Genomic DNA, 23,941 nt, shown 5'->3' on the forward strand with positions numbered 1-23,941 from the left:
ATATCAGCTGTCCGACACCCATAACACAGGTTCTGCCTAGCTTGGGGTCGGATGGCCGTGTGTGAGATGTCCCCACATATTTATTTATTTATTTATTTATTTATTTATTTAAAAAGTTTGAGTAAGTACCTACCCTAAGGTACAAGAAAGCTTTTTTAATTATTATTTTTTGCTTCGGAGTATGTATGTAGTAGACGCTGTCTTAATTGGCATTTCAGAATTTACAGGTATTCTTCAATGTGTTGACGGATATTTAATTTAAATGTATGAACATTGTGTATTTTTTAACTGTTCGTTTTTTATTGATATTCTATTGAAATTACTTTAACCAAACTTTGAATTAGAGTACTTACATACTTTACAAACTAATTGTTCATTGAGTTTAGCTTTTGATAACCAAGAAAGCTTAAATCAGTAACATCATGTCATGAACTGAAAAAACATTTTGTATTTACTTATTATAATTTTTAACTTATAGTTCTGTTCTGTCGAATAAAAAACCAAATGAGATATTCTGAATAGGTGTCAATTCTGGTGTAAATCAACAGGAAATGCAATGGAATTCAATTCACTGCGCTGACTCAATTATTAGCACTTCTACCGGAGAAGATAATTATAGCTGTAAACGTTTTAAAAGGACCGACACGACCTTTCGCACATTTGGTAAGTATAAAAATAAAATCCGGTGACATTTGACCGGTCAGAAATTGTAATGAAATTAATTGTCTTGATTTAATGACTAATAAACTACCGGACAATGATGATGATGACAAATAAAAGCAGATTTTCATAAAATTGTTACTTATATATGACGCACGTATGGAAGATATTGTAAAAAAAAAATGTAAGTAAAAATAGACACATATAGAAACAAAATAATGTTAATCTAGATTCTAGAAGATTTATGACATCTCCTGATGTCAGTCATTAGTGGATATACATGTAGGTATATACTGTCTTGCAGAACTGCAGAACTAATAAACTGCTTCTTTGTTCATTCAAAAGTATAACTACTAATGAAGCTGACCGTAGCCATACAAAATGTAAGTAACCTAACCAATATTATGTAATATATTATTAATAATATTAACGGAGAACTAAAGACCTGCAAATCACTTTTTATTTCTGATCGCTTATCGATGCACGCATTGCAAATTAATGAAGATTGCACGGGCGTACCATAACGTATATTTGTATCGTCAATGGTAATATTTTCACCTTTAATAAAGCTCATTTAGTAAGTGTTATGTTATAGTCTTAAAAAGCTTGCAAAAATACTCGTATATTAAATTATACCAAAAACGTTGAAATTAGAACCAAAAATGTTGAGTAGGTAATTGTAATTCATTATAATGTAATTAATGTGACATCTAATGTCAATGTAAAGTCTTAAATTAGAAGTTGTTAAGAATAAGACCCCTATGTCAGTGATTTAATCTTAATCTTAATCATAGAACAAACTTTGATACGGTATATACTCATATTAGTTGTACAGTTATTTATTTAGAACTAGCTGTTCCCGCGCGATTCGCCTCGCCTCAAAAACTTTTCCCGTGGGAATTCCGGGATAAAAAGTAGCCTATGTTCTTTCCCAGTTTCCAGAAGTTGTAGAACAAAAGATTTTTAGAATGACTCCCTGAGTCAACCCGTTTCGGCTTACTATTCAACATCCTTTAGAACCACAGGTGTAAACTTTTAAGTAAAGGAAAATGACACTACGGAAGAAAGTCAATAGCAGACGATGCCAAAAGCTTCCTGTTCCATGGGCCAACCCACCAATCGCAGCGAGGCAAGGACACCAATCCAGCCAATCACGTCGCCCCGTAGCTTCTTATAATTTTCAGTAAGTATAAAAGAATTCGTATTTTCAAAAAGCGCATAGTTTTGCGCGTGACGTTTTACTGCCAGGTTGCTTTGAGGCAACTTGTAGAGTAGCGTGAATTTGTAGTTAGTCACTAGTGTTAGTTGGTAACTGACAGAGTTGACAAATAGACAAAGTTAATAACGACCTAGCGGTATTAAGTAAGAGACTCGGTCTCACGAAAGCTTGAAATCAACTTCCACTGAAACAGATTTTCAGTTCTATTCAACGGATTGAATTATTAATTAGGCAAAATGTTGATTTTGTTGTTGTTATGGCTTGTTGGCTGTTTTGTGTTTGGGAAGTGGTCACAGAAGAGATCGCGGATTTTGAGAATGACTAAGAATATAAAGACCCTATCTGGTGAATTGCCAGTTATAGGCCATGCCCACAAGGGGTTAGGAGACCCTATCAGTAAGTTTATTTTTTCTTTATTAATCTTACACCTGAAAAACGTTTGTCCTGTCAGACGAACTAGGTATTAAATTGTGTTTACCGCTCCATAAAAGATTTATTTATTCGATAAAGTTAAATTCTATTCTCACTATTCTAGTTGTAAAATTAAGTACATTTTAAGATGGTGCCATCACTTTAAAATCTTAGAAATATACCTCTGCTTACTACATCAAGGATCATAAACTTATTATGCTGTGTAACGTAATATACTAATACGCATTGCATAATATTAGACACTTCAAAGTATTCATTACCAATTCAAAATCAAATTAAGGAAATAACAAAACGTATGATCGAAACGATCAATAAAAACAAACACGTACGGTCGCCTACCACCAACGTATAAATAAAACGATACCATTGCGATTCAATGTGATGTTTTTAAACTCTAATGATTTTGTATTACAATATGAAAAATTACCTCCTTTAACGGTTATTTAGGTTAGAAGTTCACATAAATTTATGACACTACGCTTTATTTGGTCCGATACGTACGATACCAATAGGTGGGTGCTTACCTTATAAAGTTGTTTAACGCTGTCAATAATCGACACAATATTATTGGTTTCGCAATACGATCGAGGTACGGGGACTAAGATGTCAATTGTTTTTTTATTGCAGAATTATGGAAGTTTGTCAAAGAATTGAACGCAGAGACGAACGAGGCCGGTGGTCTGACTAAAGGATGGCTGGGGCCTTTGTTTTACATTAGTAAGTACAATACAATACAATACAATACTCTTTATTTGCACCAAAATAAAACAACATACCTACAAAACAAAACTTAAAAATAAAAACAGTACAAAAAGGCGGCCTTATTGCTTATAGCAATCTCTACCAGACAACCTTTGGGTGGAATAGAGTTATAAAAATAAAAATAGGATTAGAGGTATGTAGCTGAGGTGCAAGTGTCATACACTATTTAAACACTACATACACTAAATAAATAAATAAAGCAAGAAGTAAGTAATTTTCACACACACATTAAAGCTTATGTACGTACTTATATAGACGATTAAAAAGCCCAAAGTCCCAGGTTGAATACCGGGCGGGGTGCATATTTGTTTATAGACAGATTAAAAATTTCAGTTCTAGGTGGTCCCATATTTTGGAAATAATAATAATATCGATTTTGAAGGCGCAAATTCAAATTGAAGTGCAGTCAAAACCTTATAATCACTGTTTAAAATTTGACTCTATGTAGGTATGTTTCCATAAATCTAATTTTCTACTGGAAAAAATAAATGTTATACCTAGTTTGACCACGCTAAAATAAAATGTTGTGCCTTCAGAATACGTTAAACCTTTCATTTTATCAGACAGTATGTATCAAATTTCCTTTTAAATTATTGTTAGACAATGTTTAAAGTTTTTGTGGTAATACTTACAGAAGAATTTTATGTTTCAGGCGTGTCAGATCCAGAGATGGCGCTAACACTATCCAACGCGTGTTTAGCGAAGAATTACATGTATAAATTCGCATCTTCGTGGCTCGGACAAGGACTCATTACAGCTGAAGGTAAGTCTATAATTATCTGAAAAAATATCAGTACCTACTAACAAAACAAAAAAAAAACAACAAACACTCACACCTTGTACTAATGTACTCCCTTGCGGGGTAGGCAGAAGTGCATTGCTGCACCCACTTTTCGCCAGTGTTATGTTAGTCCCAATGTAATAGGAGGCGGGCCTATTGTCATTTTACGGGCACATCTAAGACCCGAGAACAAATATCTGCCCCAGCCGGGAATCGAACCCAGGACCTTCAGCACAGTAGTCAAGTACTGACAAACCTGAAAAAGTAATCTTAAAAACATACCCGGTATCAGTACATTTCTTTCGATCTTCCACAAAAAATAACACTACAGAGTTTATTAAAAACATTTTTTTTTTAGAAAATCCAGCTATTAACACTCATCCATATTATGTCATAACAATCGGGCAGGGCTGCACGGGTTGTAGCTGGCTACATAACAAACTTATATCGAAATATCCTACCAACCAAAGGTTGTCTGGAAAGAATCGCTTTAAGCAATAAGACCGCCATTGGTCCATATGTGTTAAATTAAGGTTGCTGCTTCGGCAGCAGTCGTTAAGCCAAGTCAGAGGCCTTCGGGCAGCTTGAAAACATCTGACAGTCGGGTTGCCCACTTACCCGACAACTCTCTCAGCACAAGCTTGCTTGTGTTGGGGTCCACCAACCCGCACTTGGCCAGCGTGGTGGACTAGGCCTAAACCCTTCCTCCATTGGAAGTAGACCCGTGCCCCAGCAGTGGGGCCGTGATGGGTCGTGATGAAGATGAAGTTAAATTAAGATTTGTGTATGTAATTTTGTCCATGTTTCTTGTGTACAAATAAACAACTTATCTATCTATCTATCTACTCCAGTCCCAACCTGGCGTCAACACCGTCGCCTGCTCTGCTCGGCGTTCAACCCCTCAGTCCTCGACGGCTTCGTGGAAGTCTTCAACCGGCAGTCGGAGCGTCTCACAGACGCTCTGGTGAGGGAGGCCGGTGGAGCGGAGTTCGATCACTGGCCGCACTTCTCTGAGAACGCGCTGCAGACTATTTGCCGTGAGTTTTTAACCATATGCTCACGACTGCAATCCCCGAAGGGGTAGTCAGAGGTGACTCGCAAGCATCACTCGCTTTTCGCTGTAAATCTAGTTATACTCACGTGATAGGTCACGAGTCCTATCGCCGTTCTTTAATGAGTACAATGCACTTAGAATACACATGTAAAATATAGATGCAGGTTTCTTTCCTCACGATATTACCAATCTCAGAATATTTCCAACTAAAAACGTAAATCTGCTGTTCATTTTAAATTAAATTCTTTAAAAAATCTTTTCATGTAGGCATTTTGTGGGTGAAACTTTTTCATTCGCTCGCGTGTGTATATTATTATGTAAGTACATAGCCAATAATCTTATCGCATAAGACTACCATTGCGTGCACCTATTAAAAAAACCTCATCCCGCTACAACTTTAACAGAAACAATAACTAAACCTGTAATGTTTCGATTCTTGTAATAAACCACCGTTCAACACTTGTTTACCTTGGCTCGTCGGTACACGCCCACTTGCTTGTAACCCCCGCTTCCTGTGTCACACTGACAGCTGGTCACAGACAACTGACATATGTACTCGAGACAAGTAGGATCTGTGCAGGATGTTATTATTCCGAGTGCCATACACTACATCCCTTTCTTGTTTAAATTTTTCAAATACTTACTCTATATTAAATGAATTTTAATGAAATTGTATTTTATTAAATGTAAGGTACATATTTATTTATTAATCCTCTTCCATGGTAGCACCATCTTCCGTATTTCCATTGATCTGCAATTGCTCGTTTTCACTTCTATTTACCACTTCCCAGTTTCCTTGAATCTTTTTAAGATGTACTACATTTCTTCTTAATGTCTGGCCGGTTTCATCATTTCGAACTTCAATGTCTCCTCCGATAGTCTTTTCAACCGTGTGAGGAGTTGCATCATAATTTAAACTCAATTTATTATCTTTGGACATATTCTTAATGTATACTTTGTCACCCAGTTCTAACTCACAGTCTTTAGCTTTACGTTTTCTATCTGCATATTCCTTTCCTTTTTCTTTCATTTCTTTATCCCTGTCTTTTACCTCTATTATTTCTGAACTTGGTCCTGCAACTGCATCAGATAACATAGGGATTTTATCACGAAATCTTCTTTTGAAGAATAACTCTGATGGGGTTCTTCCCGTTACTGTATGTGGTGTGCTATTGTACATAATCAGGTATTCTTGCAAGCATTCTCTCCAGTTTCTCTTTTCTACTTGACTTATCTTCAAACGTTTCAAGATGTCTCGGTTCTGACGTTCTACCTCTCCGTTTTGTTGCGGCCAATACGGTATTGAATTATAAAGAGTTATATTTCTTTCTTGACAAAACTCTTTGAATTCCTCACTGACAAATTGTTTGCCATTATCCGAAGTTATTGTGGAAGGAAATCCTAGGCGACTGAATATCTCTTTAAGGTGTGCCACAATTTCCGAGCTCGTTATTCGACGGCATATTTTAACCTCTTTATACCGGCTGAAATAGTCTACCACAACAAATAAGTGCTCTCCACTTGGAAGTGGGCCCATCAAATCAATGGCAACATCAACCCATGGTTCTTCTGGTAATTCTCTTCTCTTCAATGGGTTTGGGGGAGTTGGAGCCGAAACCAAAGTACAACCTTTACAGGATTTTACGAGGTTTTCAGCATGTTTGTCCATCTTAGGCCACCACACTTTTGTTCTTAATCTTCCTTTCATGGCTACGATTCCAGGGTGACCTTCATGTGCGGCGCTTAAAACTCTGTCCCGTAATCCTAAGGGAATCACAATTTTTGTCCCTCTTAGTAAAATTTCTTCATAGAAACACAGTTCATTCTGGAAAATTTTGTACAGTTTAGTCTCTTCATCCCATTTACCATGAAATATTCCTTCTTTTACTTTTTTAATTTCTTGATCTTCTGCAGTGCTTTCAGCTATTTCTTTTAAAGAAACCGCCACATGCCTATTGTATTCAACAATTTGATAAATATGGCTATCTTGAGTTGGAGGCATGACATCCGGGAGTTTACACAATCTCGAAAGGGGGTCTGCAATATTGCTCTTTCCTGGTCTGTATATGACTTTGTACGTATAAGCCTGAAGGCGTAAGATCCACCTTTCAATTCTTGCGCAAGGTTTAGATTTCGGTCCAAAAATAACCTCTAAAGGTTTGTGGTCTGTAATGAGTTCGAATTCTTTTCCATACAAGAATATATGAAAGTGCTCTACAGCCCAGACCAGAGCCAGTGCTTCTTTTTCGGTTTGGCAGTATCTTCGCTCACAGTCCGTGAGTGTTTTGTGCCCATATGCAATTATCCTCGGTCCTTCGTCATTTATTTGAATCAAAACTCCTCCCAACCCTACAGGACTGGCATCTGCAATCACAGCCGTTCGGTCATTAACATTATAGTAGCCCAATGTAGGAATGTTAGACAGATCTGATTTTAAGGAGTCAAATTCCTTTTGCTGCTTGGCCCCCCAAAGTTCTTGAATGTTATTACTGTGTTCCTTTTTACTTCTTAATAGTTCTTTAAGTGATTCTGTCCGTGTAGCCAAGTCCGGTATCCATTTACTCACAAAGTTCACGAGGCCCAAGAAACTCTGCAGTTCTCCTATAGTTGATGGTGCCCTGAATTCTTGAATCGTCGAGACATATTTCTCAAGTGGTCGTATGCCTTCTCCAGAAAGTTCGTGTCCAAGAAAATTTACTTTCTCCATCCTGTAGGAACATTTTTCATCTTTTAACAACACATTGTTATCCTGCAATACAGTTTGAACTTTATTAAGCCGCAGGTCGTGTTCTTTTATGTTCCTTCCAAATACCAGAATGTCGTCAATGAAATTAATAGTACCCTCACATCCGAGCAACATACGTTCCATGGTTTTTTGAAAAATTTCAGGTGCACATGAAATCCCGAACATAAGCCGCTTGTACCTGAATAATCCCTTGTTTGTAATGAACGTAGTTATGTATCTGGAATCAGGGTGAATTTCGATTTGATGAAACGCATCTTTGATATCAAGCTTGGAGAACAATTTAGCTTCACGAATCTTAGGCAATAACACATCCATGGTGGGTAAGGGATGATTTTCACGAACAATTGCTGCATTAGCACGCCTCATATCGATGCAAAGACGCACTTCTCCATCGTCTTTAAGGATAGGAACTATTGGTGATACCCATCTTGAGGAGCCTTTAACTTCCTCAATGATGTCCCTGTTGACTAGATCCTGGATCTTTGCCTCGATTTTCCCTTCAAGTGGAATAGGTATTCGCCTATAAATAAGAAAATAAAATGCTTAGCTGTGAATCAAATTGGCTTGTTTATTATTCAATTAAATCCTTTAACATTAGGTATGTAAGGAAAACAAAACTTATTTAAAAAAATATATCTAATTAATATAACTATTATGTTTGTTATATAATTTTAATCAATATTGTATTGAATACAATCATATCAATATTATATTCCATACCTGTATGGTTGAGATACCGGAGATACAGAATCATCAATGGGTAGGTCAACTAAGACATCTTTGAATTTTGGAAAAACTTCAGTATCAACACTACCAACGACACTGTTCAGTCCAATACGTAGTATTCCCAATGCTACTGCGGTTGTCTTCCCCAGTAGATTTTTTGTCCCCTTGATAATTACATAGAATGTAGCATTCTCGGAATTGTTTCCTACTTTTATGGTTGCTTCGAAAGAACCTTTAACTTCTAATGGTTTGTCACTGCCATATGACATGAAATTAATGTTTGGGTTTTTTATTTGGTTGAATACTTGAACATTATGCATTTTCAACTTGTTCCATGTTTCTTCAGTAATTAAATTTTGCTTACATCCTGAGTCAACCAACATTTTTGTTTCAACCCCGCCCACTATGCAGTTAAATTCGACATCGTCATCGATATGGAAAACATAGTAAGTATCCTTTTTCTTGTCATCAATGTTTACAACATTATTTACTGTTTGTAATGTCATTTTCTTCCTTTTATCATATTCTCTTGTATTTTTCCCTTCCCATTTTCTTTTTGTTATGTTTCTTGTCTTACAAAATTGCCGGAAGTGCCCCAGGAGTCCGCATTTAAGGCACTCTCTCCGTTTGGCAGGGCAGTTAGGGTCATTCGATGAGTGTCTACGATTGCCACAACGTCCGCAACCTATTTCTTCTTTTTCACTTACTTCGAACTTAGATTTTGGCTTTGATTCAATTTTATTAATACTTTCAGATGACGCAGTGCAACCAAATTTTTCTAATTGTTTGTTAACTACTTCCAACAAATTTGCTTCTGATATAATTCTATCCAGAGTAATTCCATCTCCTATTTGTAGAATTTTCTTCCTTAGTTCACTTGAAAGGCATTTTTCTGTGATTTGGTCAATTATATTTTCATCCTTTGCTGTAAACTGACATTTGTCAGCCTGTTGTCGAAGTCGTACAACAAACTTCTCATCTTTTTCTTGTTTCAGGAGCCTAAACATGTGTCGTTCATAGATGTTGCTCTGCTTAGGAGCAAAGTATTCATCTAGTTTTTTTATGGCTACGGAGAATACGTTCACACCCTCTGCAGGCTCCACATGAGCTTCGGGTATATTATAATATATTTCCTGCAGTTCAATGCCGCCAAAATGTAAGAGGTTTGCTCTTTTTTTATCGTCCTTCTCTATATTTGACGCGTCTAGATAAATAAATAAAGCTCTCTTCCAACGCTCCCAGCGCACTCCCACCGAACCAGGTTCTCCTTCGCAGTCAAATGACTCCAGGGTTAATGGCGATGCCATTTTTAGCAAGGTGTACTGTAACAATCGATATAATCATATTACCATTGGTCAATATGCTATTAACAATTTAATGTTCAGATCATTATCTGCTTGAAAATAAACAATTTAATGTTCAGATCATTATCTGCTTGAAAATAAACAATTTAATGTTCAGATCATTATCTGCTTGAAAATAAACAATTTAATGTTCAGATCATTATCTGCTTGAAAATAAACAATTTAATGTTCAGATCATTATCTGCTTGAAAATAAACAATTCAATGTTCAGATCATTATCTGCTTGAAAATAAACAATTTAATGTTCAGATTCAATCTGCTTCGAGTATATTTATTAATCAATCTTTACATGATTAATTTCATGATATGCCTTGACCAATTTAATGGACAGGTTTTATTTGGTACCACTCACTTCACAAAGTAATGAGTAAAACATGTATTTTGAACAGTAATAATTATTTTAGTTAGTTATTTTTCAGGTTATGATCAGGTTATCCACAGCACCAAACTATTTCAATGAAATTGATGGTTCTGGTTATCAAAATAAACCCATTATCAGAATAAGCAGTTAATATAAAAGCTGATAGTAACCTCAGTTAATTTCATTTTTACTTTTGTAATAAAACTTAGCTCAACTATAAGTTAGTAAATAAAACATTGTTTACACCCTTTCTTATCGGTGAATTTAGTTTATAGGTGTAGATAGGTAAATTTAAAGGAGTTCTTATAGCAATTTATTTGATTTCCACAGTGAAAAATTGAATGTGTTTGTTGATTTCATTGCGGTGCTAAACCACAAATCCCACTTTTTCAAGGTCAAAGTTTCGATCAGTTTCTGATCCCTTTTTCCTGTTTTTCTTAGTACGCAAACGTAAGTACTTACTTTTTTAATCCTCGTCGCCACTTGTAATGTTTCGATTCTTATAATAAACCACCGTTCAACACTTGTTTACCTTGGCTCGTCGGTACACGCCCACTTGCTTGTAACCCCCGCTTCCTGTGTCACACTGACAGCTGGTCACAGACAACTGACATATGTACTCGAGACAAGTAGGATCTGTGCAGGATGTTATTATTCCGAGTGCCATACACTACAAAACCCATTTCCAGAGACCGCTTTCGGCATCCCCCCCAACGAAGAGAGCGTGGCTGACAAGCAATACGCGACGGCCGTCGGGCAAATGTTGGGAGCCGTCATGACGAGGGCGTCCCACGTGTGGATGCACTTCGACCGCCTCTACAACCTGACCCGCACAAAGAAGGTCCAGGATGAAGCTGTGAAGATACTGAAGAGGACTTCTTTGAATGTGAGGAAACTTATAAGTGTTGTTGCATAAGGTTACACTTAGCCGAAACTTACGTGTGTAACATGTTATTAGTCACGTAGGTTTCGGCGTGGTATACCCTTTTTGCAAAAACCTGTATAAAAGGAGAACTAAAGATAGTAATGGTTTGTACTAGTGGGTAACTGGGTTTATAAACCTGGGTTTATACTACTATGTAATTTGTATGAAATGTCTGTACTATGACCGGTGCTAAACCAGATCTATCTTTAGTCTGCGTTTTATAAGGGGAAGTGATGACCAGTGGTGTAATGGTTAGTGAGTGCTAAACTGAGGGACCGGGGTCGATCCCCAGCCGGTACAGATATTTGTTTGATGACGAATATTTTTACTCAGTGTTATATGTTTGTGCTCTGTGATAATAACCGTAGAGATTTTGTCTATAATCCTTTCCTCTATTTCAGGTTATTGAGAAACGCAAAGCCACAATGAAAGAGAAATTCACTGGAGATAACAACAATTCCGGTAAGTTTTTAATAATAATAAGTTATGTTTTATGATCTGCAAATAACAATTAGGTAACATTGTTATTATAATTTCCACAGGCACCCGTCGCTTCAAAGCCTTCCTAGACCTGCTCCTAGAGCTGAACAACGACGGCAAGATCACAGAACAGGACGTGAGAGAGGAGGTGGACACGATGATCGTGGCCGGTCATGATACCACGTCGCACACTCTGCTCATGATGTTCATTCTGCTTGGAGCCTACCCGGAGGTGCAGGAGCGGGTTTATCAGGAGTTAGTATATTATTTACTGTACTACCACAAAAACATTGTCTTACAAGTGTTTAAAACTTAATTTGACAGATTTATTGAGCTTTTGACAGTGCCAAACATCTGTTAAATACTGTCTAAGTTTTGGAGGTAAGATCCTAAGAATCAAAATTTTAGATAGTTTCTAATATGCTAAGGTTGGTACAGCGGTGGTAGCTCAGTCGAGTAAGCGTCCGCCTCTCATGCACCTATGAGTTCTTTAGAATTAAGGTAGTAAATGTATAAATACCATGTAACCTTTGCACAAGTAGAAAAAGTCACCTAATAATTTTGTTCCTAGTGGATGGATATGCTAGCCAGGTTGAATTAGGAATGCCAAGGAAAGATTATTCCAAAGCTTACTGTGGGAGCTCTGACCACAGCTAATGAAACACAACCCTTACTCCACAGGCTGCAAGAAGTGTTCGGTGACTCTCAGCGCTACGTAACCAAGGAAGACCTGACAAAGCTGGTGTACACTGAGGCTGTGGTGAAGGAGACGTGTCGCCTGTACCCCGTCATACCCATGCTGGCTCGGGAGGCAGATACTGACATACATTTTGGTAACTTGAAGTTCTGGCAAGGACTTTGGAGCAGTTTTTACAGGATATTATTTTTGTGTCGCTTCCTTTAAATGCGTGATGGGAGTAAGATATATGGAGCTATGACATGGTTTATCGGGCACCGGTTACCTTCTACTGACTGGCCTGCTCACATATCAGACACAACTTATCAGCAGGGATACACAAAAGTAATTTATTTATTTATCTGAACACTTTATTTTACACAAAAATATAGTATTTTAAATACCTAAACAAATGAAAAACACAGCAAAAGCATACAAGGGCGGTAGAGTACAAGTAAGACTTAAGCTACTCTAAATCGGCTTTGAATATCACCAATTTCTTCAGAAACGTTCCAGATATTTATCATTCCTTTAAGCCTTTATCTTTGTTGGTTCTCCGACATAGTATTTTAAATACCTAAACAAATGAAAAACACAGTAAAAGCATACAAGGGCGGTAGAGTACAAATAAGACTTAAGCTACTCTAAATCGGCTTTGAATATCACCAATTTCTTCAGAAACGTTACAGATATTTATCATTCCTTTAAGCCATTATCTTTGTTGGTCCTCCGACATAAACATGTCTGAATAAAACCTACAGAGTCACATCGTGTGTTCTGTATATCCCAAACTAACCGCCGAAAATGTCTACATTCCAGAAAACTTCACCATCCCGGCTGGTACCGGCATCCTGCTCTGCCTCTACGGCATCGGTCGCAACCCGTGCTGGGGGCCAGACGCTGATGCCTTCAGGCCGGAGCGCTGGCTGGACCCCGCGTCGCTGCCCGCCAGCCCCGCCGCCTTTGCCGCCTTCAGCCTCGGCAGACGCGGATGCATGGGTAGGTTTCGTGGATATGGGTCAGTGGTTTAGGGCTCCATTCTATACAGGTGATACGGACATGAATGGGTTTGGAATGGATGGATTGTAAAATCTGTAAGCTGACGTGACGATTTGCCGAAAAACTGATGACTGAAGGGGCAAATGAGTTCTCAAGTGTAGACCACGAACAGGCAAGCGTAGCGTGGGACACCCTCCTGCTGGATCGATGATCTCAGCCTCAATCTTAGGCGGCCGGTAGTGGCTGGATGAGGAACGCCGAGGACAAAGTGTTGTGGCGCTGCATAGTAGAGGCCCATGTCTAGCAGTGGAGGACTACGGGCTGATGATGATGATGATGTCATGTGTCTCCAGTCTCTAGCTATCTGCAGGCTGAGCCGGAGTTAAACTGTTAAAATTTATATTATATATTTTTTGGAAAACCTAAAGTCCTCTTTTTATTCCAGGTAAAGCCCAAGCACTGATGCAGATGAAGACAACAGTAGCCCACGTCATCAGGAAGTTCAAAGTGACTGCCAGCGACAAGAATCTCAACCTGAAATTCGACTTCATGATCAAACCTACCTCCGGAGGCCACATCAAGTTGGAACTTAGATAGTTGCGTATGATACTAGTGATGTTATCCTATTATTTATGGAAGTGTTTGCTTCTGCGCGTGGTTTACTCGAATGGAGTCTTCGTGCTAACTCCTTCAAGTCTAAAATGCCGTCCATAGCTTGGTGAATTTTCCATCACGCTGATCCGCTGCAGACTGGTAGATTTATACCAGAAGTGGGTTTCAACATGATGTTTTTCTTTGGCAGTCGAATCCATATCACGTAAGGCGCGTTACTGCATTGCGCTACAGTTCTGTTTTTGTGATATAGCATGGAACTTTTAAACAGGCGCTTAGAAATGTGAGTAAAAAAAAAAATATAAGAGAGAGAGAGAGAAAAAAGCCAGAGCTACCCAGTACTTACTACAACATAACCATAACACTGAAAAACTTAACTTTCGTAAGTTTCTTGGTACTTAAAGTTTTTTGTAAAGTACATGAGAATCATAATCAAGAAAAGTTGAACAGACAAGTTTAGTAATATGTAACGAGAACGAAATTGTATACATGTTTCAGGTTTTTTTGAAAGAAGAATGATTGATTGTTTTAAATATTACCGTGATTTTGATAAAAATGATGAAGTAGAGCCTACATATAAAGAAAGGTAGGCCCTGAAATGATTTTTGATAAGGAAGTAGATAAGTACTTACTTATAATCTAGTCCTACTTAGATATAGTGTAAACTTAGTTATACGTTAGCTTATATAAGTTAGAATAAGTCATTTTTATGAAAAATATATTGAATATACCTAAAATCTGTTTTATTTTAAACATTACAGTCATATTACGCTATGCCTGTCTACCATAAATTTTTGTCTTGGTAACTATACACTCACGGGCAATAAAAAAGTTCCAATCACAAAATGCCGACTCCAACGACCCCAATTTTTTCAAACATTTAATTTCAATTTTGAACAAAATATTATCGTTTTAAGTTGGTAATATCTTGATGCTCTTACAGTACTTCAATGTTTCAGAAGGCGTCATTAAGCATTTGCCGTTTAGGAGTAATGTGGTGCTTTTCTCAGTGGAACCTTTTCATTGCCCGTGAGTGTATTAAACCTATACTGACATGACACTACTATACGAATTACACGCATGACTTAACTAGATAATTAATTGTAGCTACACTCTACAGTTTTTCCTTAATCATAATAATGCATGGTTTTTATGAGCACAATGTTTTTTTCACAATATTTCTGACGGTATTCACGGGTAAATTTAATTTAAAAGCATTCGATTTAAAAAGATCTGTGCTATACTTATATATTTTAATAAAAAGAAACACACACACTTTTAATTATTATAGCTCCTCTCCTTTTCAATATGGGTTAACGAGGACTTTTTACTGAAGAGTGATGTGTTTTCACATTGTTTTCAACACGTGATTAAATTTGTTTTAGTGGGCAATTCTGAAAGGCGAATTATTGGTGGTTCAGCTGAAAATTCTGATAAAAATTATATGGTGAGTTAAGGTAAGCGTCCACCTATCGATCTCGTACTTATCGGAATAAAAGGATTTTTATAAATGTATGGAGAAACGGCGTCGGAAATGCTGATGAAGTGACGCACTTGGATGAATTTCTATACAAAGATGACTAAATATTACGTCTCCGTTGCGTACGATGCCAAAAGGTGGATGCTTACCACAAAGATTTTTACAAAGGCTATTGTGCCGAGTATGAATGAATGCAGTATAGTATTCATGTTCCTAACGCAATCATACACAAACGAATATTCCAGGTATATTTCGTAAAAAGCCGAGAAGCAAAAGTGCAATACGACGCATGGTTATGCGGTGGGGCACTAGTCCTTCCGGCCTTCATCATCACGTCTGCAGCTTGTATGGAGGATGTTACCCACATGTATGCTATAGCTGGCTACAAGTACTACTTGACGAGCGAAGAGATTTATACTAATCCGTGTGCTATGCTTACGAAGAGGAAGGTTGTTATGACTTGCATTCCTAAACGTAAGATTATGGTTGCGATTCTCAGCCTTCCTTTTTAAGATTTAGTCTTCCTCTAACTGCTACTATGATTACTTGAGCTAATATTAAAGAGTGTTTCAAAATTGTTCTATTGGGTTAATATTTCTTGTTGTGTCGGTGACAAACACGCTTGGTTTTCACCTTTGTCACAATGGTGAATGTTTGGCAATTCAGAAAAGCGTCAGTAATACATAGGTATACGGAACAACTTTTGTTTTCAAGCCCTTCTTGTGAGCCCCTGAGTCGTCCTTATTAGCTAACTAACTATACCACTTTTGCAACATTTCCAGCATATTCATTTGCGTACAACGACATGAAAAAGTGGGTAAACTTGGATATAGCTGTGGCTAAAGTGGAGAGGCCTTACAATTTCCATGACGTGAACTTGTACTTGAGCCACCAATGCTCCTATGCTCCCGGAATGATTGAGGTTAACTATGATGAGAAGTATCAGAGGCCTGGAACAGATGCCTTTGTGCTGGGATGGGGACATAAACGGTATTATCGTCAGGTAATAATTACGTTCTAGCCGAATTCGACCACGGTGGACAATCTCATCGATATCAGTCATCTGCTGCCGCTTCATCGGTCTGTTATCGATGTAGATAATAGGTGGCGGACAGCTTGGACCATTTAAAGATATCAGGTGATCAACCTATTCAACCTTCTATGTCCCCACCAACCAGCTATACTTTGGAATATAAGCCTTGGCTTCACTATCATCAGCCCATCATCATCATCACAACCCATCACGCCTCACTGACACACAGGGCACGGGTCTCTTTCCAATGAAGGAAGGGTTTTAGTTCTAGTCCACCACACTGGCCTAGTGCGAGTTAGACATAGATAGCCATCATCAAAAAGACTTATCCTCAGATTTTCTTTTTCAGCAAAAGGACTCTACAGACTACAACTCCAAGGTCCTCCATAGCTCTTCAGTGGCCATCCGTGACGTGTCAGTTTGCACTTCGAGTTGGCCTGAAGAGGTCCACCATGTCATCAGGAAGTATATGATCTGCAGTAATGGGTCTGGAAGTCTGGACAGTTCTGGAAATAGGATAGATGAGCAAAGGGACGGATCTGTGAAGAGGGATGGATGTTCTCCGGACAAATGCGGTGTAAATTATTCAGTAAGAAACGTTCCCATAAAGTGGAAATTAGTATCTATCGTGGAAACCTACTCGCGAGCAATGAAAAAGTTTCACCTGAAACACTAGATTCACAAAAAAAAAAACAAATGAATGAGATAAGAGTCGTGGACCGTTCTTAATACTCGTATGGTTATAACGGATCAATATTACAAAGTTTCGTGTTTCTTATCTAGCATAAGTGAACTCCCCGGCACCAAAGGGGTTATCGCGAAGTCAAAACTAAGTAACATTTACGAAGTAATTAATGTCAAATTTTGAATTCGAAAATCGTTGTCAAAACAAGTCCACGACAGGGGGCAGTGCAATATACTGTGTCAACTTAAAAAGTGACTGACAGACACAATCATATTTTTAGTTTATACATTTATTTCGATATGTAAACAAAATAGGTAACTATAGTAAGTACGCCAAAGACACAGTTCCTTTTACATTTGAGGGTATTGGTTCCGGCACCTAGCTTTCTTTAACAATATTCATTGCACGTTTAAAACTTTCTATCTTCCTAACTTTGGAATCCTTTTACTGTACTAACTATATCGATTCCTTTTATTTGAGTTCACTATATTTATAATTATATGGCAATAGGCTCGCCCCCTATTACATTGGGACTAACGCTCTGGCGAAAAGTGTGTGCAGCAATGCACCTCTGCCTACCCCGCAAGGGAGTACATTAGTACAAGACGTGTTTATATTTATAATTATTATATTCCTTTGTGGTTTTACAGAATTATTCAGATTTCAATAACAATAAAAGAAACGGTTTCTGTCAGGTAAGATCTAGACTCGGACAGCAAATAAACTTCTGACAGTCGGGTTGGCCCCTTACTCGTCGGCTATCTACTCACGAGCAATGAAAAAGTTCTACTTACAAAATGACGACATCAAATGACCCAATTTTTTAAACATTTAATTTAGAATTTGTTCAATATATTTACGTAGTCCATTTGTAATATTTTGATGCGATGTTAAATGTACTTCAATATTGCAGACGGCGTCATTAAGCTAGTCTGTTTAGGAGTAGGTAATTTGGTTGTATCTGGAACTTTTTCATCATGAGTGTATAAGTTTATCTTAGGTAATTCGCTACTGGCTTCATAATCACCCCCAATACGTTTCAACCAAAAATGAATGTTTTAAATTCAGAACTTTTTTTTAACTAGCCTATTTAGTTTCCCACAGAACTTTTTTATATTTTTAAATACAGAACGACCACGGAGGCCCTCTAGTGGGCTGGGCTGGCACTCACGAGGTCCTACTTGGAGTCCAATCTGCCTTCCTACTGAACAAGGAGATGGAGTGTGTCGGACCGTACCTCTACACTAGCGCCGTGTGCAATAGTGCCTTCTTGGACTGCGTGTTGACTAATGGAAAGAGGTATTTTTGATTTAGGGCTAGGGCTGATTTTTCACTGGTCAGATAAAAGGTATCTGGGGAATAATTCTGATGCTTTGAGTGACAGTTTTTTTTTATTCTTCAGATATAATTTATCTGATTATTGAAAAATCGGCCCTTAGTCGGGTCATAATAACGGTTTTTGACAAAAGGTCACAAAGTTGTATTGAATATAGTGTAATCATGGAAGTAATAAGTACTGACAGTAACTACTTGTAACTTGCATGAAAGTAATAGAGGCAGCTCCAGAAAGTATGCTAAATATTTTGTGTGGATGTGGAAGGCCAAGGACAGAAGTGTTGTGGCGCTCCGTGGAAGAAGAGCCTATGTCTAGCAGTGTACGATAACGGGCTGATGATGGTAATGATCTGACATAGGTATTTAATGCATCTCACCATTCTAACACTATACTTTGATCAGATCTAATGTCACCACATTTTGTTTTCAGATTGAATATGAACTGTCGGTCAAAGAATCCGGAGGAACTAGGTTTTAGAATGGTGAACAGACGCATATCTTGGGAGGAACATCCAGACGGGTAATTTTTTTATTTATTTTAGCTTAGGTATGTAAGTATAGTAATAAAAAAATTGAGGCTAACTTTTTTTTTTTTTAAAGATTTTAAAGATTTTATTATCACTCCACAGACTTTATGTCCGTGCCTTTTTGAGAGATCAATATATTGTGAGAGTTTGGTTGTTTTTTATCTTCATCTTTTAACTACTCACTACTCAATGTGGAAGCTTATAATATATATATTTTATCTTTTATATATATATATATATATACCTATATATTATTAATAATATATTTTTTTTGCACTCCTGGAGGAAAATCTACACAGACACCTGGGAAGGGGACCCAGGTAGTGTCGGCCTTTAACCGACTAAAAACCCCCAGTTGTGCATTTCTTTTTTTTTTTTTTTTTTTTTCTTTTTTTTTTCTTTGTTTCACACAGTCACACTTACAATTATAATGGCAACAAACATTTGAAGGGTAGGGCCAGTGTCAGCTGTCTTCAGAGAACTTAACAGACGCCTGTCAGTGGCCACACACTCCTTTTGTCATCGCTGTTGTTTTGCCTGGTGTTAATGTGTGACAGTGTTCTTAAAACTATCTTAATTTTATTGGTTAGTTCTTATACAGATAATATTAATTCATGATATACTATACAATACCTACATATCAAAACTATACAATACATGCTATATACTATACATATCAAAACTATAAAAAACATGAAATACTGTTTGGCCGTCAATATAAAATTAAAATCAAAATTCTCCTATTCCGCTCCATTTTGCGATGCCAAAAGCCTTGATTGCTGGGCGACGTCTCTGAACGACCTCTTTGTCCCGATTTTTTATTGCCATCTTTAGGTTGTACTCGAGTGAGGCTAACTTAAAAAAAAAAAAAAAAAAAAGTTTGAAAGGTGACTTGCACGAAAAATTTTAACGTATTTAAATATACTATTGTCTTGCTCTGACACTATACTGTCAAAACAAGCTATGTAGTAAGTTCAATAGAAAACAAAATATTTATAATATGACGTTGGGATTCCCACGGGAAAACCCTTTCAGCAGAAGCGAAGCTCAGGAAAAAAGCTTGCACGTACTTAATAATATATCCAGGAAGATTTGAATTGTAGGAGATTTATATTTTTTACTGCATTTTCAGGCCTGCAGCCAATGAGCTCCTGAAAATGAGACCTGAATTTGAGCGAACTGAAGAAGTTATCAAACTACGATCTCAAGTGCCGATATACTAGAGGTTCAATGAATTTTGTCTATAAAAAGGTATCTCGTACTTGTTTTAACAACCATTTTCGGAATGTACCTATTGAAAATGTATTGAGTTTGATTAGGTACTACGTAAATGCTATTTCGTTTTGACTTCGCTGTAGGGTCTGACGAGTTAAACTGAAGTCTGTGTATAAGCGATAAGACCCTCACTTAATTCTCACTTGTATACACGGGCCTAGCTACCTGCGTGAAGTTAGCAGCCTAAAGTTAGCAGCCTATGAATATGCGACCAAATTAAGATGGTCACTTCACTCATCCTGTTCTTATTCAATTAAAACGTATGCAAAGGCTTACGTTGTGTATAGTAGTAGTACTATATGCTAATTAAAATTTAATATAAACCAATATTGTCAAAATTACCATAATTCTAACTTATTTAAATTAAAGTCAGCAGCCTAAATGGTCCATTTGTATGGAGACACCTGGAAGTTGTCCAGATGCCAGCATCTCACCTAGTTTATTTTGTGTGTTGTTGCATAAGAAAAGGCTGACAGAAGTTTCATCAACATTGAAAGAGGATAGCAGGGGTAGCCGGGCCACTTTATAACTGATTTTGGTGAAAAATAGTCATTTTGTATGGAGACACCTGGAAGTTGTCCAGATGCCAGTAACTCACCGAGTTTACTTTGTGTGTTGTTTTATAAGAAAAGTCTGACAGAAGTTTTATCAACATTGAAAGAGGACAACAGGGGTAACGGGACGAAAGAATGAAATAAAAAGTTAGCAGCCTAAATGGTGAATTTGTATGGGGGCACCTGGAAGTCGTCCAGATGCCAGCATCCCACCAAGTTAATTTTGTGTATATTCCCATAAACCAAAAACTGACAAAAGTTTCATCAACATTGAAAGAGGATAGCAGGGGTAGCCGGGCCACTTTATAACTGATTTTGGTGGAAAAACGACATTTTGTATGGAGACACCTGGAAGTTGTCCAGATGCCAGCATCTCACCTAGTTTATTTTGTGTATATTCCCATAAACAAAGGCTGACAGAAGTTTCATCAACATTGAAAGAGGATAGCAGGGGTAGCCGGGCCACTTTATAACTGATTTTGGTGAAAAATAGTCATTTTGTATGGAGACACCTGGAAGTTGTCCAGATGCCAGCAACTCACCGAGTTTATTTTGTGTGTTGTTTTATAAGAAAAGTCTGACATAAGTTTTATCAACATTGAAAGAGGACAACAGGGGTAACGGGACGAAAGAATGAAATAAAAAGTTAGCAGCCTAAATGGTGAATTTGTATGGGGGCACCTGGAAGTCGTCCAGATGCCAGCATCCCACCAAGTTAATTTTGTGTATATTCCCATAAACAAAAACTGACAGAAGTTTCATCAACATTGAAAGAGGATAGCAGGGGTAGCCGGGCCACTCTATAACTGATTTTGGTCGAAAAACGACATTTTGTAGGGAGACACATGGAAGTTGTCCAGATGCCAGCATTTCACCTAGTTTATTTTGTGTGTTGTTGCATAAGAAAAGGCTGACAGAAGTTTCATCAACATTGAAAGAGGATAGCAGGGGTAGCCGGGCCACTTTATAACTGATTTTGGTGAAAAATCGTCATTTTGTATGGAGACACCTGGAAGTTGTCCAGATGCCAGCATCTCACCTAGTTTATTTTGTGTGTTGTTTTATAAAAAAAGTTTGACAGAAGTTTTATCAACATTGAAAGAGGATAACAGGGGCCACGGGAAGAAAGAATGAAATATAAAGTTAGCAGCCTAAATGGTGACTTTTTATGGGGGCACCTGGAAGTTGTCCAGATACCAGCATCTCACCTAGTTTATTTTGTGTGTTGTTGCATAAGAAAAGGCTGACAAAAGTTTCATCAACATTGAAAGAGGATAGCAGGGGTAGCCGGGCCACTTTAACTGATTTTGGTGAAAAATCGTCATTTTGTATGGAGACACCTGTAAGTTGTCCAGATGCCAGCAACTCACCTAGTTTATTTTGTGTGTTGTTTTATAAGAAAAGTCTGACAGAAGTTTTATTAACATTGAAAGAGGAAAACAGGGATAACGGAACGAAAGAATGAAATAAAAAGTTAGCAGCCTAAATGGTGAATTTGTATGGGGGCACCTGGAAGTCGTCCAGATGCCAGCATCTCACCTAGTTTATTTTGTGTATATTCCCATAAACAAAGGCTGACAGAAGTTTCATCAACATTGAAAGAGGATAGCAGGGGTAGCCGGGCCACTTTATAACTGATTGTTGTGGAAAAACGACATTTTGTATGGAGACACCTGGAAGTTGTCCAGATGCCAACATCTCTTCTAGTTAATTTTGTGTGATGTTGCATAAAAAAAGGCTGACAGAAGTTTCATCAACATTGAAAGAGGATAACAGGAGCAACGGGAAGAAAGAATGAAATATAAAGTTAGCAGCCTAAATGGTGACTTTGTATGGGGGCACCTGGAAGTTGTCCAGATGCCAGCATCTCACCTAGTTTATTTTGTGTGTTGTTTTATAAGAAAAGTCTGACAGAAGTTTTATCAATATTGGAAGAGGATAACAGGGGTAACGGGACGAAAGAATGAAATAAAAAGTTAGTAGCCTAAATGGAGACTTTGTATGGGGGCACCTGGAAGTTGTCCAGATGCCAGCATCTCACCTAGATTACTTTGTTTGTTGACTCATGAGAAAAGGCTGACAGAAGTTTCATCAACATTGAAAGAGGATAGCAGGGGTAGCCGGGCCACTTTATAACTGATTTTGGTGGAAAATCGTCGTTTTGTATGGAGACACCTGGAAGTTGTCCAGATGCCAGCATCTCACCTAGTTTATTTTGTGTGTTGTTTTATAAGAAAAGTCTGACATCTGGACAACTTCCAGGTGTCTCCAAACAAAATGACGATTTTTCACTATAATCAGTTATAAAGTGGCCCGGCTACCCTGCTATCCTCTTTCAATGTTGATGAAACTTCTGTCAGCCATTTCTTATAAAACAACACACAAAATAAACTAGGTGAGATGCTGGCATCTGGACAACTTCCAGGTGTCTCCATACAAAGTGACGTTTTTCCATCAAAATCAGTTATAAAGTGGCCCGGCTACCCCTGCTATCCTCTTTCAATGTTGATGAAACTTCTGTCAGCCTTTGTTTATAGGAATATACACAAAAAAAAACTAGTTGAGATGCTGGCATCTGGACGACTTCCAGGTGCCCCCATACAAATTCACAATTTAGGCTGCTAACTTTTTATTTCATTCTTTCGTCCCATTACCCCTGTTATCCTCTTTCAATGTTGTTAAAACTTCTGTCAGACTTTTTTCATAAAACAACACACAAAATAAACTAGGTGAGATGCTGGCATCTGGACAACTTCCAGGTGTCTCCATACAAAATGACGATTTTTCACCAAAATCAGTTATAAAGTGGCCCGGCTACCCCTGCTATCCTCTTTCAATGTTGATGAAACTTCTGTCAGCCTTTGTTTATGGGAATATACACAAAAAAAATAAGGTAAGATGCTGGCATCTGGACGACTTCCAGGTGCCCCCATACAAATTCACCATTTAGGCTGCTAACTTTTTATTTCATTCTTTCGTCCCGTTACCCCTGCTATCCTCTTTCAATGTTGATAAAACTTCTGTCAGCCATTTTTTATAAAACAACACACAAATTAAACTAGGTGAGATGCTGGCATCTGGACAACTTCCAGGTGCCCCCATACAAAGTCACCATTTAGGCTGCTAACTTTTTATTTCATTCTTTCGTCCCGTTACCCCTGTTATCCTCTTTTAATGTTGATAAAACTTCTGTCATACTTTTCTTATAAAACAACACACAAAATAAACTAGGTGAGATGCTGGCATCTGGACAAC

The 23,941-nt window shown here is 37.7% G+C and overlaps 4 protein-coding genes across 4 annotated transcripts; 3 read left to right on the top strand and 1 right to left on the bottom strand.

The window, feature by feature from the left end:
* The first annotated feature begins 1,794 nt into the window (after positions 1 to 1,794).
* Positions 1,795 to 5,350, top strand: LOC105393052 (cytochrome P450 4C1). Its single transcript, XM_048630466.1, has 5 exons — positions 1,795 to 2,275; positions 2,939 to 3,028; positions 3,726 to 3,836; positions 4,706 to 4,891; positions 5,313 to 5,350. The coding sequence occupies exons 1-5, from the start codon at positions 2,116 to 2,118 to the stop codon at positions 5,348 to 5,350; spliced, it is 585 nt and encodes a 194-aa protein (XP_048486423.1). The 5' UTR covers positions 1,795 to 2,115.
* Positions 5,351 to 5,568: 218 nt separating this feature from the next.
* Positions 5,569 to 10,692, bottom strand: LOC119690808 (uncharacterized protein K02A2.6). The gene is made up of 3 exons (XM_048630701.1): positions 10,568 to 10,692; positions 8,375 to 9,702; positions 5,569 to 8,174 (listed from the first exon to the last, which is right to left on the bottom strand). The coding sequence occupies exons 2-3, from the start codon at positions 9,685 to 9,687 to the stop codon at positions 5,615 to 5,617; spliced, it is 3,873 nt and encodes a 1,290-aa protein (XP_048486658.1). The 5' UTR covers positions 9,688 to 9,702; positions 10,568 to 10,692; the 3' UTR covers positions 5,569 to 5,614.
* LOC125488457 (cytochrome P450 4C1-like) lies at positions 10,108 to 14,302 on the top strand. The gene is made up of 7 exons (XM_048630467.1): positions 10,108 to 10,111; positions 10,795 to 10,991; positions 11,432 to 11,492; positions 11,573 to 11,765; positions 12,192 to 12,343; positions 13,006 to 13,185; positions 13,631 to 14,302. The coding sequence occupies exons 1-7, from the start codon at positions 10,108 to 10,110 to the stop codon at positions 13,780 to 13,782; spliced, it is 939 nt and encodes a 312-aa protein (XP_048486424.1). The 3' UTR covers positions 13,783 to 14,302.
* A 1,340-nt stretch (positions 14,303 to 15,642) lies between these two features.
* On the top strand, positions 15,643 to 20,080 carry LOC105393058. The gene is made up of 6 exons (XM_048630468.1): positions 15,643 to 15,751; positions 16,060 to 16,280; positions 16,660 to 16,899; positions 18,125 to 18,294; positions 18,761 to 18,850; positions 19,990 to 20,080. Exons 1-6 carry the CDS (start codon positions 15,643 to 15,645, stop codon positions 20,078 to 20,080), a joined length of 921 nt encoding a protein of 306 aa, XP_048486425.1.
* Positions 20,081 to 23,941: the final 3,861 nt, after the last annotated feature.

Source organism: Plutella xylostella, chromosome 26, assembly GCF_932276165.1.
Source record: "Plutella xylostella chromosome 26, ilPluXylo3.1, whole genome shotgun sequence".
In the NCBI taxonomy this organism is placed as follows: Eukaryota; Metazoa; Arthropoda; class Insecta; order Lepidoptera; family Plutellidae; genus Plutella; species Plutella xylostella.

Coding starts and splice junctions, on each gene's coding strand:
- LOC125488457 (XM_048630467.1), top strand. Junction 12,344..13,005: donor AGATACTGACATACATTTTG/GTAACTTGAAGT, acceptor TCTACATTCCAG/AAAACTTCACCATCCCGGCT. Junction 13,186..13,630: donor CGGCAGACGCGGATGCATGG/GTAGGTTTCGTG, acceptor TTTTTATTCCAG/GTAAAGCCCAAGCACTGATG.
- LOC119690808 (XM_048630701.1), bottom strand. CDS start 9,687: ATGGCATCGCCATTAACCCTGGAGTCATTTGACTGCGAAGGAGAACCT. Junction 8,175..8,374: donor CCGGTATCTCAACCATACAG/GTATGGAATATA, acceptor TCTTATTTATAG/GCGAATACCTATTCCACTTG.
- LOC105393058 (XM_048630468.1), top strand. CDS start 15,643: ATGTATGCTATAGCTGGCTACAAGTACTACTTGACGAGCGAAGAGATT. Junction 15,752..16,059: donor TATGACTTGCATTCCTAAAC/GTAAGATTATGG, acceptor CAACATTTCCAG/CATATTCATTTGCGTACAAC. Junction 18,295..18,760: donor GTGTTGACTAATGGAAAGAG/GTATTTTTGATT, acceptor TTTTGTTTTCAG/ATTGAATATGAACTGTCGGT.
- LOC105393052 (XM_048630466.1), top strand. CDS start 2,116: ATGTTGATTTTGTTGTTGTTATGGCTTGTTGGCTGTTTTGTGTTTGGG. Junction 2,276..2,938: donor GGGGTTAGGAGACCCTATCA/GTAAGTTTATTT, acceptor TTTTTATTGCAG/AATTATGGAAGTTTGTCAAA. Junction 4,892..5,312: donor CGCGCTGCAGACTATTTGCC/GTGAGTTTTTAA, acceptor CAACTTTAACAG/AAACAATAACTAAACCTGTA.